The sequence below is a fragment of the Lithobates pipiens genome, unplaced genomic scaffold, assembly GCF_037356315.1.
Source record: "Lithobates pipiens isolate NorthernLeopardFrog02 unplaced genomic scaffold, aLitPip1_a1.2 Scaffold_23, whole genome shotgun sequence".
Classification (NCBI taxonomy): Eukaryota; Metazoa; Chordata; class Amphibia; order Anura; family Ranidae; genus Lithobates; species Lithobates pipiens.
The window spans coordinates 319,774,161-319,788,081 of NW_027507785.1; the positions used below are offsets into that span (position 1 = coordinate 319,774,161).

At 46.2% G+C, this 13,921-nt stretch overlaps 1 protein-coding gene across 4 annotated transcripts in view; it reads right to left on the bottom strand.

The window, feature by feature from the left end:
- Nucleotides 1–1,950: 1,950 nt before the first annotated feature.
- FGGY (FGGY carbohydrate kinase domain containing) overlaps nucleotides 1,951–13,921 on the bottom strand; it is a 381,065-nt gene continuing 369,094 nt past the window's right edge. For all 4 annotated transcript variants that reach the window (XM_077450606.1, XM_077450605.1, XM_077450604.1 and 1 more), the window contains 2 exons: nucleotides 6,885–6,946; nucleotides 1,951–2,374 (listed from right to left, as the gene is read on the bottom strand). In XM_077450606.1, the coding sequence (XP_077306732.1) occupies nucleotides 2,293–2,374; nucleotides 6,885–6,946 (144 nt within the window). In that variant the 3' untranslated portion in view covers nucleotides 1,951–2,292. The remainder of the gene's footprint in view (nucleotides 2,375–6,884; nucleotides 6,947–13,921) is intronic.

The window sequence follows — 13,921 nt, forward strand, 5'->3', positions numbered from 1 at the left end:
TGTCCTCATCAACATGGGGACAAGGTGCTTTGGGGTGGGGGGGCCGCGCGGTCCCCCCTTCCCCAAGGCACCCCCCATGTTGAGGGCACGCGGCCTGGTACGGCTCAGGAGGGGGGGCGCGCTCGCTCGCCCCCCTTTCCTGGCCGACCGGGTAGCGTGCTCGGACAAGGGTCTGGTGTGGACTTTGGGGGAACCCCCACGCCGATTTTTTTCGGCGTTGGGGTTCCCCTTTAAGCCCATTCCAGGCGGCGGAGCCCGCGACGTCTCCTTCGCGGGCCCCGCCTACCTGTACACGCGCTCGAAATGGGCGGATTTGCCTCCTCCTTACGTGGGCGAGTCCGTTCATTTCAAAAGTTGAGCGAACTGTTTGGCAAACAGTTCGCTGAAACAGTCCGCTCGTGTGTGGGCAAGTCCGCTCATGCAAATTTTGAGCGGACTGTTTGCCGAAACTGTTTGACGAACAAGGTTGGGCAAACAGTCCGCGCGTGTGTACGCGGCCCAACAGTTTGAGCGAACAGTCCGCTCAAACTTAGCATGGACGGACATGGCCACACACGACGGACGAACAGTTTGCTGAAACCGTGCGCGATGACGTGAACGGCACGTACGACGGGACGAAAAATACGACGTCCTATACACTGCATTATAGCTTTCGGCGTGAAAATCCTTTCTGAGCATGCGCGAGACTTAGTTGGCCGAACAAGCCTACACACGAGCGAACAGTCCGCTGAAACCTTGTTTCAGCGGACAGTTTTTCGGAATTTCCGTAAGACCTTGTTCATCCAACTGTCCGCTGAAACTGTCCGCTGAAGCCCCACACACGAGCGGACTGTCCGCCCAAACACTGTTCAGCGGACAAGGTTGGGCCAACAGTCCGCGCGTGTGTACGCGGCCTCAGAGTGCCCCCCTTAAATCAGTGTCCCCATCAGAGTGCCCCCCTTACATCAGTGTCCCCATCAGTGTGCCCCCCTTACATCAGTGTCCCCATTAGTGCCCCCTTACATCAGTGTCCCCATCAGAGTGCCCCTTACATCAGTGTCCCCATCAGAGTGCCCCTTACATCAGTGTCCCCATCAGAGTGCCCCTCTTACATCAGTGTCCCCATCAGAGCCCCTCTTACATCAGTGTCCCCATCAGAGCCCATCTTACATCAGTGTCCCCATCAGAGCCCATCTTACAACAGTGTCCCCATCAGAGTGCCTCCCTTACATCAGTGTCCCCATCAGAGTGCCTCCCTTACATCAGTGTCCCCATCAGAGTGTCCCCCTTACATCAGTGTCACCATTAGAGCCTCCTTACATCAGTGTCCCCATCAGAGTGTCCCCCTTACATCAGTGTCACCATTAGAGCCTCCTTACATCAGTGTCCCCATCAGAGTCTCTCTTACATCCGTGTCCCCATCAGAGTGCATCAATTGTCCCCATTAGAGTGCCCCCTTACATCAACTGTCTGGATCAGACTAGCTCATGGATCAGTGGATCTATCACTCTTATAGACCTATTGGAGGGGGAACTAAAATCTGCAGGGGGGGGGGCAACCCCAGCACCCCCCTAGATCCAGACCTGCAGACACTGCAGCCCTGCAGATAATGTAAATCAGGGTTAGGCGTTCATTCAGACCGGAGACCCGTCCGCCTGCTGAGCTGCTTTTTGCTGCGTCTGCATCTACCTGGGAGAACGGATCCAAGTGTAGACACCGGGCGCTGAGATCCACGCACCCACCCGCATGGCAGATTTTGGGGGGACGCAGCAAAAAAGTGGACCAAGGATGGGTCTCAGTGCCCCTCTGAAGAAGCCCAACAAGGATAAAGTGTTGGCTTTTGAACTTTTTTGCCCCATGCTTTCCGTGAGGTGACGGCTTTGGCTCTGGAAGCAACCCTGACCAGCCTCTCCCACCAGCCATGATCTGCTTGCACTGCATAGAGAACAGAGACCCAGTCATGGGATACGGTAAGTATTAAACAGGGAAACTTTTTATTTAAAAAAAAAAATAATTAATTAGCATGTTGATGGGTGAAGATTTAATATAGGAGAAAAGGGGGGGGAGGGGTGATGTGATTTATTTTTTTTCTATTTTGCCTATAGTTAGGTTTTGAAGCAAACCAGTTGCCTAAAGATTGGCTGATCCCGCCACTTGTCCGTGGATTGATTACGGCCTCCAATAAGTCGTTATTATTATTATTATGTGTGGTGACAATAATTAAATCCATTGATCAATATTCTGGATCCCAGTATCAGGAGATTGTAGGGTGAATGGGGGTCTTCGTGTTCTATTGGTGGAAGTTCCTTTCCATCAGTCGTCTTCCATAATCCTCCGATACTCCCGCTGGTGCTGATACAGCTTTAGGTACACCCCATACTTCTTCTCATAAAACCTACAAATAACAGAAGGGACAGCCGTCATTCCTCACTGTGTGACACCGATCGGTGATTGGATCGATCGCTCTTATCTCTGATCAGGAAGGATTCTACTTTGACACTTCAGAACTAATTCTTATTGGCAGTTAAATAGTAAAATCCATCTGTGTGCCGTCATTTTATGCTTCACAGACACATGGAAGACTTGACTAGTTGTAGTACTTGTTGATTCTGCCACTTCCTTTAATGCTGAAATTTAATTACCAAAACTATCCTATACTAGACTCTAATGTAAGGGGGCACTCTGATGGGGACACTGATGTTAGGGGGGAGTCTGATGGGGACACTGATGTAAGGCAGTACTGATGGGGACACTGATGTAAGGGGACTCTGATGGGGACACTGATGTAAGAGGACACTCTGATGGGGACACTGATGTAAAGGGGGCTCCGATGAGAACACTGATGTAAGGGGGCTCTGATGGGGACATTGATGTAAGGGGGCTCTGATGGGGACACTGATGTAAGAGGACACTCTGATGGGAACACTGATGTAAGAGGACACTCTGATGGGAACACTGATGTAAAGGGGGCTCCGATGAGAACACTGATGTAAGGGGGCTCTGATGGGGACACTGATGTAAGGCGACTCTGATGGGGACACTGATGTAAGGGGGCTCTGATGGGGAAACTGATGTAAGAGGACACTCTGATGGGGACACCGATGTAAAGGGGGCTCCAATGGGGACAATGATGTAAGAGGACACTCTGATGGGGACACTGATGTAAAGGGGGCACTCTGATGGGGACACTGATGTAAGGGGGGCACTCTGATGGGGACATTGATGTAAGGGGGGCACTCTGATGGGGACACTGATGTAAGGGGGGCACTCTGATGGGGACATTGATGTAAGGGGGCACCCTGATGGGGACACTGATGTAAGGGGGCACTCTGATGGGGACACTGATGTAAGGGGGCACTCTGATGGGGACACTGATGTAAGAGGGGCACTCTAATGGGGACACTGATGTAAGGGGGGCACTCTGATGGGGATACTGTTGTAAGGGGGGCACTCTGATGGGGACACTGATTTAAGGGGGTACTGATGGGGACTCTGATGTAAGAGAACATTCTGATGAGGAAACTGATGTAAGGGGGGCACTGTGATGTGGACACTAATGTTAGGCCGCGTACACACGCGCGGACTGTTGGCCCAACTTTGTCCGTCCAACAGTTTGAGCGAACAGTCCGCTCAAACTTAGCATGGACGGACATGGCCACACACGACGAACGAACAGTTTGCTGAAACCGTGCGCGATGACGTGAACGGCACGTACGACGGGACGCAAAATACGACGTCCTATACACTGCATTATAACTTTCGGCTTGAAAATCCTTTCTGAGCATGCGCGGAACTTAGTTTGACGAACAAGCCTACACACGGGCGGACTGTTCGTTGAAACAAGGTTTCAGCGGACAGTTTTTCAGAATTTCCGTAAAACCTTGTCCGTCCAACTGTCCGCTGAAACTGTCCGCTGAAAGCCCACACACGAGCGGACTGTCCGCCCAAACACTGTTCAGCGGACAAGGTTGGGCCAACAGTCCGCACGTGTGTACGCGGCCTAAGAGGGCACTCTGATGGGGACACTGATGTAAGGGGGCAGTCTGGTGGGGACACTGATGTAAGGAGGGCACTGTGATGGGGACTCTAATGTAAGGGGGCTCTGATGGGGACACTGATGTAAAGGGGCACTGATGGGGGCACTGATGGGGGCACTGATGGGGGCACTGATGGGGGCACTGATGGGGGCACTGATGTAAGGAAGGATCTGTTGGGATCAAGCTTGTTTGTAATTTTTTTTTGTTTTGCTGAAGTTTTTTTGCTGCTGCTATAAATCATATTATGCTGATTATAAAAAAAAAAATGTATGTGGCTGTCATAATGAAAAGTTTGGAAATCCCTGATTTTCTGCCTTTTTTTCCTTTTCTTTTTACTTTTCTTTTTGTCATTCCTGGAGATAATATGAAGTCTGTGTGGTGCTGTGCTTTGCATTGTAAAAACAAATAGCAATGTTTGCCTTTTTTTTTTAAACTTCTATTTAAATCTTGACATGGCGGCATGCTGCCTATGTACAGTGCATGCCAATGCAGCCTATTGGGGTGAAATCAAGTAATATAACATAAGACTTTGCCCATGTGTTGGCACAATAATGGGCATTGCTGTCCAAAATGACCAGTGTGATTGAGCCCTAAAAGGCCACAAATTCTATGGAAGGATCTTCACCCCGGGGGACTGAACTGGGTGCTGCGCTGGCATTTACAGTAACTAGCTGTCATCTACATTTCCTCCAGCAGGTGGCACTCATGCACCATCAATACTTCGCCTCCCGCGTTCTCTCCAGCACAGAACACTGACCAGGGCGGGGTCCTTTATTAAGGAATTAACCGAGTTAAAACAATTTTATGGGCCAGCAGATTATTCAATACAGATTGAATATTTTATTATTCACAGTAATTGTTCAAACCACACAATTTTCAAAAGAGTCAGTCCGGCCAAACCCAATGGATTCCGGAGATTGGAATCAACGAACAGATCTTTACTCCACTTTAGCTGGCCATACGAATTACAATCTGATTGTATGATCTCTTTAAAGCTCTCCATACACTATACAATCTGATCACACAATCCCCTTTAGATCGATCATTAAGGGCCTGCCAGATTGGATACAGATTGATTGGATAGAATAGATCTGTCCTCCTATTGCTTTGGTAAGATTGTGCCTGACTGCATACAAACTGAGTGCACGGTCATATTGCATTGTTTAAGGCAGGGGTCTCCAAACTGCGGCCCGGGGGCCGGATACGGCCCTTTGTTTGCTTTTATCTTGCCCTTTGGATGTTTTTCTCCCACACTGTCAGCAACCGTGGAGCATAGTTCCTCCCACTGACACCAATGATGGGGCACTATTCCTTCCACTGACACCAATGATGGGGCACCATCCCTCCCACTGACAGCAATGATAGGTCACTATTACTCCCACTGACAGCAATGATGGGGCACTACTCCCACTGACACCAATGATAGGTCACTATTCCTCCCACTGACACCAATGATAGGTCACTATTCCTCCCACTGACACCAATGATAGGTCACTATTCCTCCCACTGACAGCAATGATGGGGCACTACTCCCACTGACACCAATGATAGGTCACTATTCCTCCCACTGACACCAATGATAGGTCACTATTCCTCCCACTGACACCAATGATAGGTCACTATTCCTCCCACTGACACCAATGATAGGTCACTATTCCTCCCACTGACACCAATGATAGGGCACTATTCCTCCCACTGACACCAATGATAGGTCACTATTCCTCCCACTGACACCAATGATAGGTCACTATTCCTCCCACTGACACCAATGATAGGTCACTATTCCTCCCACTGACACCAATGATAGGTCACTATTCCTCCCACTGACACCAATGATAGGTCACTATTCCTCCCACTGACACCAATGATAGGTCACTATTCCTCCCACTGAGACCAATGATAGGTCACTATTCCTCCCACTGACACCAATGATAGGTCACTATTCCTCCCACTGAGACCAATGATAGGGCACTATTCCTCCCACTGACACCAATGATAGGTCACTATTCCTCCCACTGAGACCAATGATAGGTCACTATTCCTCCCACTGACACCAATGATAGGTCACTATTCCTCTCACTGAGACCAATGATAGGGCACTATTCCTGCCACTGACATCAATGATGGGGCACTATTCCTCCCACTGACACCAATGATAGGGCACTATTCCTGCCACTGACACCAATGATGGGGCACTATTCCTCCCACTGACACCAATGATGGGGCACTATTCCTCCACACAGACACCAATGATGGGGCACTATTCCTCCCACTGACACCAATGATGGGGCACTATTCCTCCCACTGGCACCAATGATGGGGCACTATTCCTCCCACTGACACCAATGATGGGGCACTATTCCTCCCACTGACAGCAATGATGGGGCACTACTCCCACTGACACCAATGATGGGGCACTATTCCTTTCAGATTATATATAGCCCGGCCCGCGAGTTAGTCTTACTATAGTCTTACTATGATCTATTATGATGTATACATAGATTGTATCTGATTTGAACATGTTAGGACAGAAGAAGTAGACAAAAAAACATTTGACATCAGATACAATCTATGTATATATTATAATAGACCATATCATGACAGTACCCATAACTCCTGGGCCAGGCTATATATGCACTATGGGATGCTTGGCTTCTTCTCACCAAAACGCGAACAGGCATGAAACTGACGCGTTTCGGTTTGTAAGTGTACCAGTCTTTGATGTAGTGCGTTATGTAGCACATGCATGTGTATGCACAGTACGTAATTACAGTTGTTAATTTGTAGTGTGATTGTAGATATGTCACACCCTATACCCCCTGAAGAGGGACAAAACCCGAAACGCGTTCAAGCTGTCACATGTCTTACCTTCGGAGTTCAGGATCAGGAAGGACGACGTTGCCGACTCTCCCCATTTTCTGCATGGCTTCCTGTATATGGAAAACAAAAGACGAGACTCAGTAGAAGCCACGCTTCAGCAAAAATAATTCTCACCAACAGTCCGGAGTTTGGAAGATTTGTCCCCAACACGGGCAGTTGTGTCATACGGGTTCAGTTAAGCCCCCCCCCTTTCCAGCATTCTAGTAACACATGTGTTGATGCGTTTTACCGCAACACATTACATGTGTTGCCGCATTCTTTGTTAATGGCACCCCAACGCATTAACCCAACACACGTGTGACAGAGCACTACAACGCGTAGCCATGAACTATTGTGCATTGAGTTGTGCTAAACTGGAGAAAAAAAAAATAGCATATGTTAATTTTTTCCCCCCATTCTGGTGCACTGGCAGCCCCATTTATTTGATTGGGGTAATAAAACACAATGCATGTTAATGGGCGGCTTAACAGGAGTATGAGCATGCGCATGCACCAGTTTGGACAGGTACAGAAAAATAATAGGACATATCTGGAAACGCGTTTCCAGTAACTACAATGACGGACTATAGCGACAGCATAATGGAGACAAGGATTTCATAAAAATTCCTTTTTATTGTACAAAGGTAACAGTTACTTAAAATTAGACATGGTAGCCTCCTATGCCACGACGTACTAGACATGTGCAATTAGTATTGTTCCAAATTCATTTAGCAAATTTTTCAGAATATTCCTAAATTACAAATTCAAAAATCCGGAAATTCAAGAATTCGGCAATTAGAATTTTCAAAAATCCGGAAATTCAAACATTCTGAAATTCGAAAATCCAAAAATTCGAAAAATGTGAAGATCCAGAAATTCGAAAATCCAAAAATAAGAATGAAAATCCGAAAACCCAAAAATCTGAAATAATAACTAACTAGTAATAACTTAACTATTACTATTAAATTTATAGATATTGGAATTTCCTTTCAAATTTGGCTGTTAGTGAACGTAATGAATACGAATGTATCCGAAGCTATGAATTATCTGAAATAATGAATGCCGCATCTGAAAGAATGGGACCTAACAAATTAATAATAATAAATAACAATAATAAAACGTTTTATTATTATTATTAATTATTATTATTCATTTGTTCCGTTCCATTTGTTTAGATGCGGCATTCGTTATTTTGGATAACTCGTAACTTTGGATAAATTCATATTCGGTACGTTGACTAACAGCCAAATTTGAAAGGGAATTCCAATACCTATAATTTAATAGTGAGTTATTATTAGTTAATTAGCTATTATTTAGATTTTTCTTTATTTTAAGATTTTCGATTTTCAGAATTTTGGGATTTTCGAATTTCCAATTTTTCCGAATTTTCAGATTTTCTAATCATGTGATTAAAGTGACAGTCAATGACAGTGCTCACCTGATCGGCCGGTCCTCAATGTGCACCCCCCCACCCCCACTCACCGCTTCCACTGGGTTTAAGGACCATGTTAAAGGAACACCGGAAAGGAAAGGGTTAAAATTTGCTGTTGTGAATTTTGCGTCCCATTATCGGAAAATATTTTTGTTTTCCGCCAGTGACGGAAGATGACGCATCGCACTTGTGACAGATCATTAAACACGACAGAAGCCTCCTAACACCCACGTCCAGGTTAAATATTACATCTACAGAGGGGGACATTGTCAGAGCGCGACCGCAGAGCGAGAGGAGGCCCGACACAAAGGGCTATTCTTCCCCCATTAAAAACCCTTAATACTTGGAGAGGTCGCTTTCCAAAACCCGCGTCTTTCTTCTTTTGGCACAAAAGCACTTCTATAAATACGCAGGGAGAGCTCGGCCGCAGCGGCAAAGGCGAAGCATTCACAGCAAGGCCGGCCACATGTGCCCTTTGGGGATAATGGGGGTCATTCAGTCATTCTCGTAATGCTGGGGGTGTAAAAAGTAACAACAACGTAAACAATGTTTATGACACAAGAGGCTGTTTTCTGCCTCCGAGGGCTGAAAAACAACCTGTTTTCTATAATCCCCCCCCCCCCCAATTATCCGCTGAATCACCCAACGGCTTCACAAAGGAGATCATGGCTGTACAATGACTGAGGTCATCAGCCTGGAGGAGAGGAGTTGTGGACGCAACTTTATGGGGGGGGGATGTTAGGTCATAGTCTGAAACTTCTGACATTGCAACTTTTCTTTTAATAAAGTTGACAACTAAATAGTTCTTAAAGTCGTGCCCATGCAGTAGGGTTGGCACTTCATGGGTTGAATGCTGATATGGCAAGGGGGAAAAGAATAAACATGACTACCAGGAAATAAGGTAAGATATTGTACTTATATGTACAGAGTGCAGAGTCCAAGGGTGCCGATGTACAGAGTGCAGAGTTCAGGAGTGCGCTAGGTACAGAACACAGAGTTCAGGGGTGCCCATGTACAGAGTGCAGAGTTCAGGAGTGTGCTAGGTACAGAGCACAGAGTTTAGGGGTGCCCATGTACAGAGACCAGGGGTGCCCATGTACAGAGTGCAGTGTTCAGGAGTGCGCTAGGTACAGAGCACAGAGTTCAGGGGTGCCCATGTACTGAGTGCAGAGTTCAGGAGTGTGCTAGGTACAGAGCACAGAGTTCAGGGGTGCCCATGTACAGAGTGCAGAGTCCAAGGGTGCCCATGTACAGAGTGCAGAGTTCAGGAATGTGCTAGGTACAGAGCACAGAGTTCAGGGGTGCCCATGTACAGAGTGCAGAGTTCAGGGGTGCCCATGTACAGGGTGCAGAGTCCAGGGGTGCCCATGTACAGAGTGCCGAGTCCAGGGGTGCGCTAGGTACAGAGCATAGAGTTCAGAAGTGCCCATGTACAGAGTGCAGAGTTCAGGAGTGCGCTAGGTACAGAGTGCAGAGTTGAGGAGTGCGCTAGGTACAGAGCACAGAGTTCAGGGGTGCCCATGTACAGAGTGCAGAGTCCAGGGATGTGCTGCGTACAGAGTGCAGAGTCCAGGGGTGCCCATGTACAGAGTGCAGAGTCCAGGGGTGCGCTGTGTACAGAGCGCAGAGTTCAGGGGTACACTGCGTAGAGAGTTCAGGGGTGTAAAAAGTGCAGGGTTGAGGAGTGTGGTACATACAGAGAGCAAGGTTAATGGGTGGCGTCTGTGATTACAAGTGACAGTGGTGAGCAGGGAGCAGAGGGCAAGAGCCTGAGGTGTCGTAACTCACGTTCTGGATAAAAAAAAAAACCCTGGGCACAAGAGCCACATGAAACAGCCAGGCGGGGCAGATTCGGCCCGCAAGCCTTGTGTTTGACACATGTGCCCTCGTATATGTGTGTGTGATGGGGGGCAGAGTCATTGCATAGGTAAATTTAACAACAGCCTGGAGTTGGGCTTTAAAGTTGAGCTGTGGTCAAAACTTGACTCTTCTCTAATTGGAAAGTATTGAAAAGTATTAGGACCTTAGTTGGGTTTTTGAATTGCTGAAATTCCCTATCACTTCCTATTCTAGAGTTTCAGGGTGAAGTGAGGACAAATCTCCGTAAAGTGATAGTAAGTTGGACACTTGTCTCAGGTATCCCCCTCTACTCCAGGTATTGTGACAAATGTACAATTTTGGGTGGCTCAACGGCCACCAGGGCAAAATGTGGAAGCGAATCTCCCAAATGGGGACACTACAAAATGTTCTGGGTGTAGTTGCAAAGCAGACCAAAACCACTTAACCCCCTTCCCTACACTATCCTTATACTTTACCTGTGTATAAAGTTTTTCATATAATTAAAGGCGCTGACCTCAAGTGATCATTCAGAGTACTGCTTTCCTTCATGAATCAATGGGGCCACAGTGCACATGTGCAGCACTAACCAGAAATTTTTGGAAGAAAGTCTATGAGGCTCTGACTAGGGCTACACAGTGAAGATGGCTGGATTAGGGCTCAGGGAATGTATTTCCCCTTAGTGAGCAGTACTCAGGGAAGGTGAAGGCAAAGTTGTAGTTTAAGGTACCTAAAGCGGGGGGGGGGGCTTAAGTGTGGCCCCTGACATCACCAAATGGCCACACATAAAATTCAGTGAATATTCAGTGTCAGAGACAGCAGACTCACATCAAGATATTGACGATGAGCAGAGACTGCAGACATGATACAAGAGATGGCCAGAGACTGCGGACATGATACAAGAGATGGTCAGAGACTGGAGACATGACACAAGAGATGGCCAGAGACTGGAGACATGATAGAAGAGGTGGTCAGAGACTGGAGACATGATACAAGAGATGGTCAGAGACTGCGGACATGATACAAGAGATGGTCAGAGACTGCAAACATCATACAATAGATGGCCGGAGACTGCAGACATGATACAGGAGATGGTCAAAGACTGGAGACATGATACAAGAGATGATCAGAGACTGCGGACATGATACAAGAGATGGTCAGAGACTGCAAACATCATACAATAGATGGCCGGAGACTGCAGACATGATACAGGAGATGGTCAAAGACTGCAAACATGATACAGGAGATGGTCAGAGACTGCAGACATGATACTCCTGTTTCCTCCCACACTCCAAAGACATGCTGTTAGGGTAATTGGCTCCTGTCTAAATTGGCCCTAGTATGTATACTGTAAGTATGAATGTGGATTAGGGACCTTAGATTGTAAGCTCCTTGACGGCAGGGACTGATGTGAATATACAATATACAGTGCCTTGAAAAAGTATTCATACCCCTTGAAATGTTCCACATTTTGTCATGTTGCAACCAAAAACGTAAATGTATTTTATTGGGATTTTATGTGATAGATCAACACAAAGTGGCACATAATTGTGAAGTGGAAGGAAAATGGTAAATGTTTTTCAAAATGTTTTACAAATAAATATGTAAAAAGTGTGGCGTGCATTTGCCGCTTCACTCTGATACCCCTAACTAAAATCTAGTGGAACCAATTTCCTTCAGAAGTCACCCAATTAGTAAATAGAGTCCACCTGTGTGTAATTTAATCTCAGTATAAATACAGCTGTTCTGTGAAGCCCCCAGAGGTTTATTAGAGAACCTTTGTGAGCAAACAGCATCATGAAGGCCAAGGAACACACCAGACAGGTCAGGGATAAAGTTGTGGAGAAGTTTAAAGCAGGGTTAGGTTATAAAAAACGATCCCAAGCTTTAAACATCTAACAGAGCACTGTTTAATCCATCATCCAAAAAAGGAAAGAGTATGTCACAACTGCAAACATACCAAGACATGGCCGTCCACCTAAACTGACAGGCCGGGCAAGGAGAGCATTCATCAGAAAAGCAGCCAAGAGGTTGGTAATTCTAGAGGAGCGGCAGAGATCCACAGCTCAGGGGGGAGAATCTGTCCACAGGACAACTATTAGTCGTGCTCTTCACAAATCTGACCTTTATGAAACAGTGTCAAGAAGAAAGCCATTGTTGAAAGAAAGCCATTAGAAGTCCCGTTTGGGAGAAGCCATGTGGGGGACACAGCAAACCTGTGGAAGAAGTTGCTCTGGTCAGATGAGACCAAAATTGAACTTTTTGCCTAAAAGCAAAACGCTATGTGTGGCGAAAAACTAACACTGCACATCAGCCTGAACACATCATCCCCACCGTGAAACATGGTGGTGGCAGCATCATGTTGTGGGGATGCTTTTCTTCAGCAGGGAGAGGGAAGCTGGTCAGAGTTGATGGGAAGATGGATGGAGCCAAATACAGGACAATCTTAGAAGAAAACCTGTTAGAGTCTGCAAAAGACTTGAGACCGGGGCGGAGGTTCACCTTCCAGCAGGACAACAACCCCAAACATACAGCCAGAGCTACAATGGAATGGTTTAGATCAAATCATATTCATGTGTTAGAATGGCCCAGTCAAAGTCCAGACCTAAATCACATTGAGAATCTGTGGCAAGACTTGAAAGTTACTGTTCACAGACGCTCTCCATCCAATCTGACAGAGCTTGAGATATTTTGCAAAGAAGAAGAATGGGCAGAAATGTCCCTCTCTAGATGTGCAAAGCTGGTAGAGACATCCCCAAAAAGACTTGCAGCTGTAATGGCAGCAAAAGGGGGTTCTACAAAGTATTGACTATTTTCAAGGCACTGTATATGTAATATAAATTGATGGTGCTATATAAGTACCTGCAATAGATAAAATAAATAAATGATATAAGAGATGGTCAGAGACTACAGTGGATATGATACAAGATGGTTAGAGACTGTGAGCATGTTACAGTCATTTTGTAAAATATTGAGCAACCTATATAAATCCCGTATAATAATAATAATATGAGAGTTGGAGACGTGTTGCAGGAGACAGTCATAGACTACTTATCCAACAATCTTCACTGTGTAGCCCTACTCACAGCCTCACAGCCTTTCTTCAGTCAAAGTCACTGACAGACAGCTAATTAGTAGCTCTGCTTAAAGATACTTACTGGACGGTCAGACTACTCACATTACCCACAAAGCATGTCTGCAGAGACAGACAAGCATTATAAATAACAAACTTGTAACAGTATAAATATAATGCCTATAAAATAAAGCAACAAAGTAATTATAAGGTTTGGGTTTATGTGCCTTCATATATTGTATGTTGAAGGCTCCTTTCTGACTTCTCACTCAGTTATATACTATGGTATAGTAAAATAAATATATCCATCATTCTATTTTACCCCCTTGCTTCGTCTTTCTGTCTCCTTCTCACCTACACTGTCGAGTTTCTCCTCCCCACTTTCTTTTCTAGTCCAGCCCCCCCCCCCCCCCGTCCTCTCACACATCTACACTTTTTGGCCAATGGTTTGTGAAAACCCAACCATCAAACCTAATATATGGCCAAAGTATGTGGACCTCCCTCAAGGTGTTTCCAGTGAAGGGTACAGTTAATACTTGTGTTAGCAGTTTGGTGAAGGCCCTTTTCTGTACCAGAATGACTATGTGCCTGTGTACAAAGCCAGACATGGCTTGACCAGTTTAGTGTGGTGGAACCCAAGTGGAATGCACAGAACTCTGACCTCTGAAATGGAATGCCAATTACGAGCCAGGTCTTTGCATCCAAC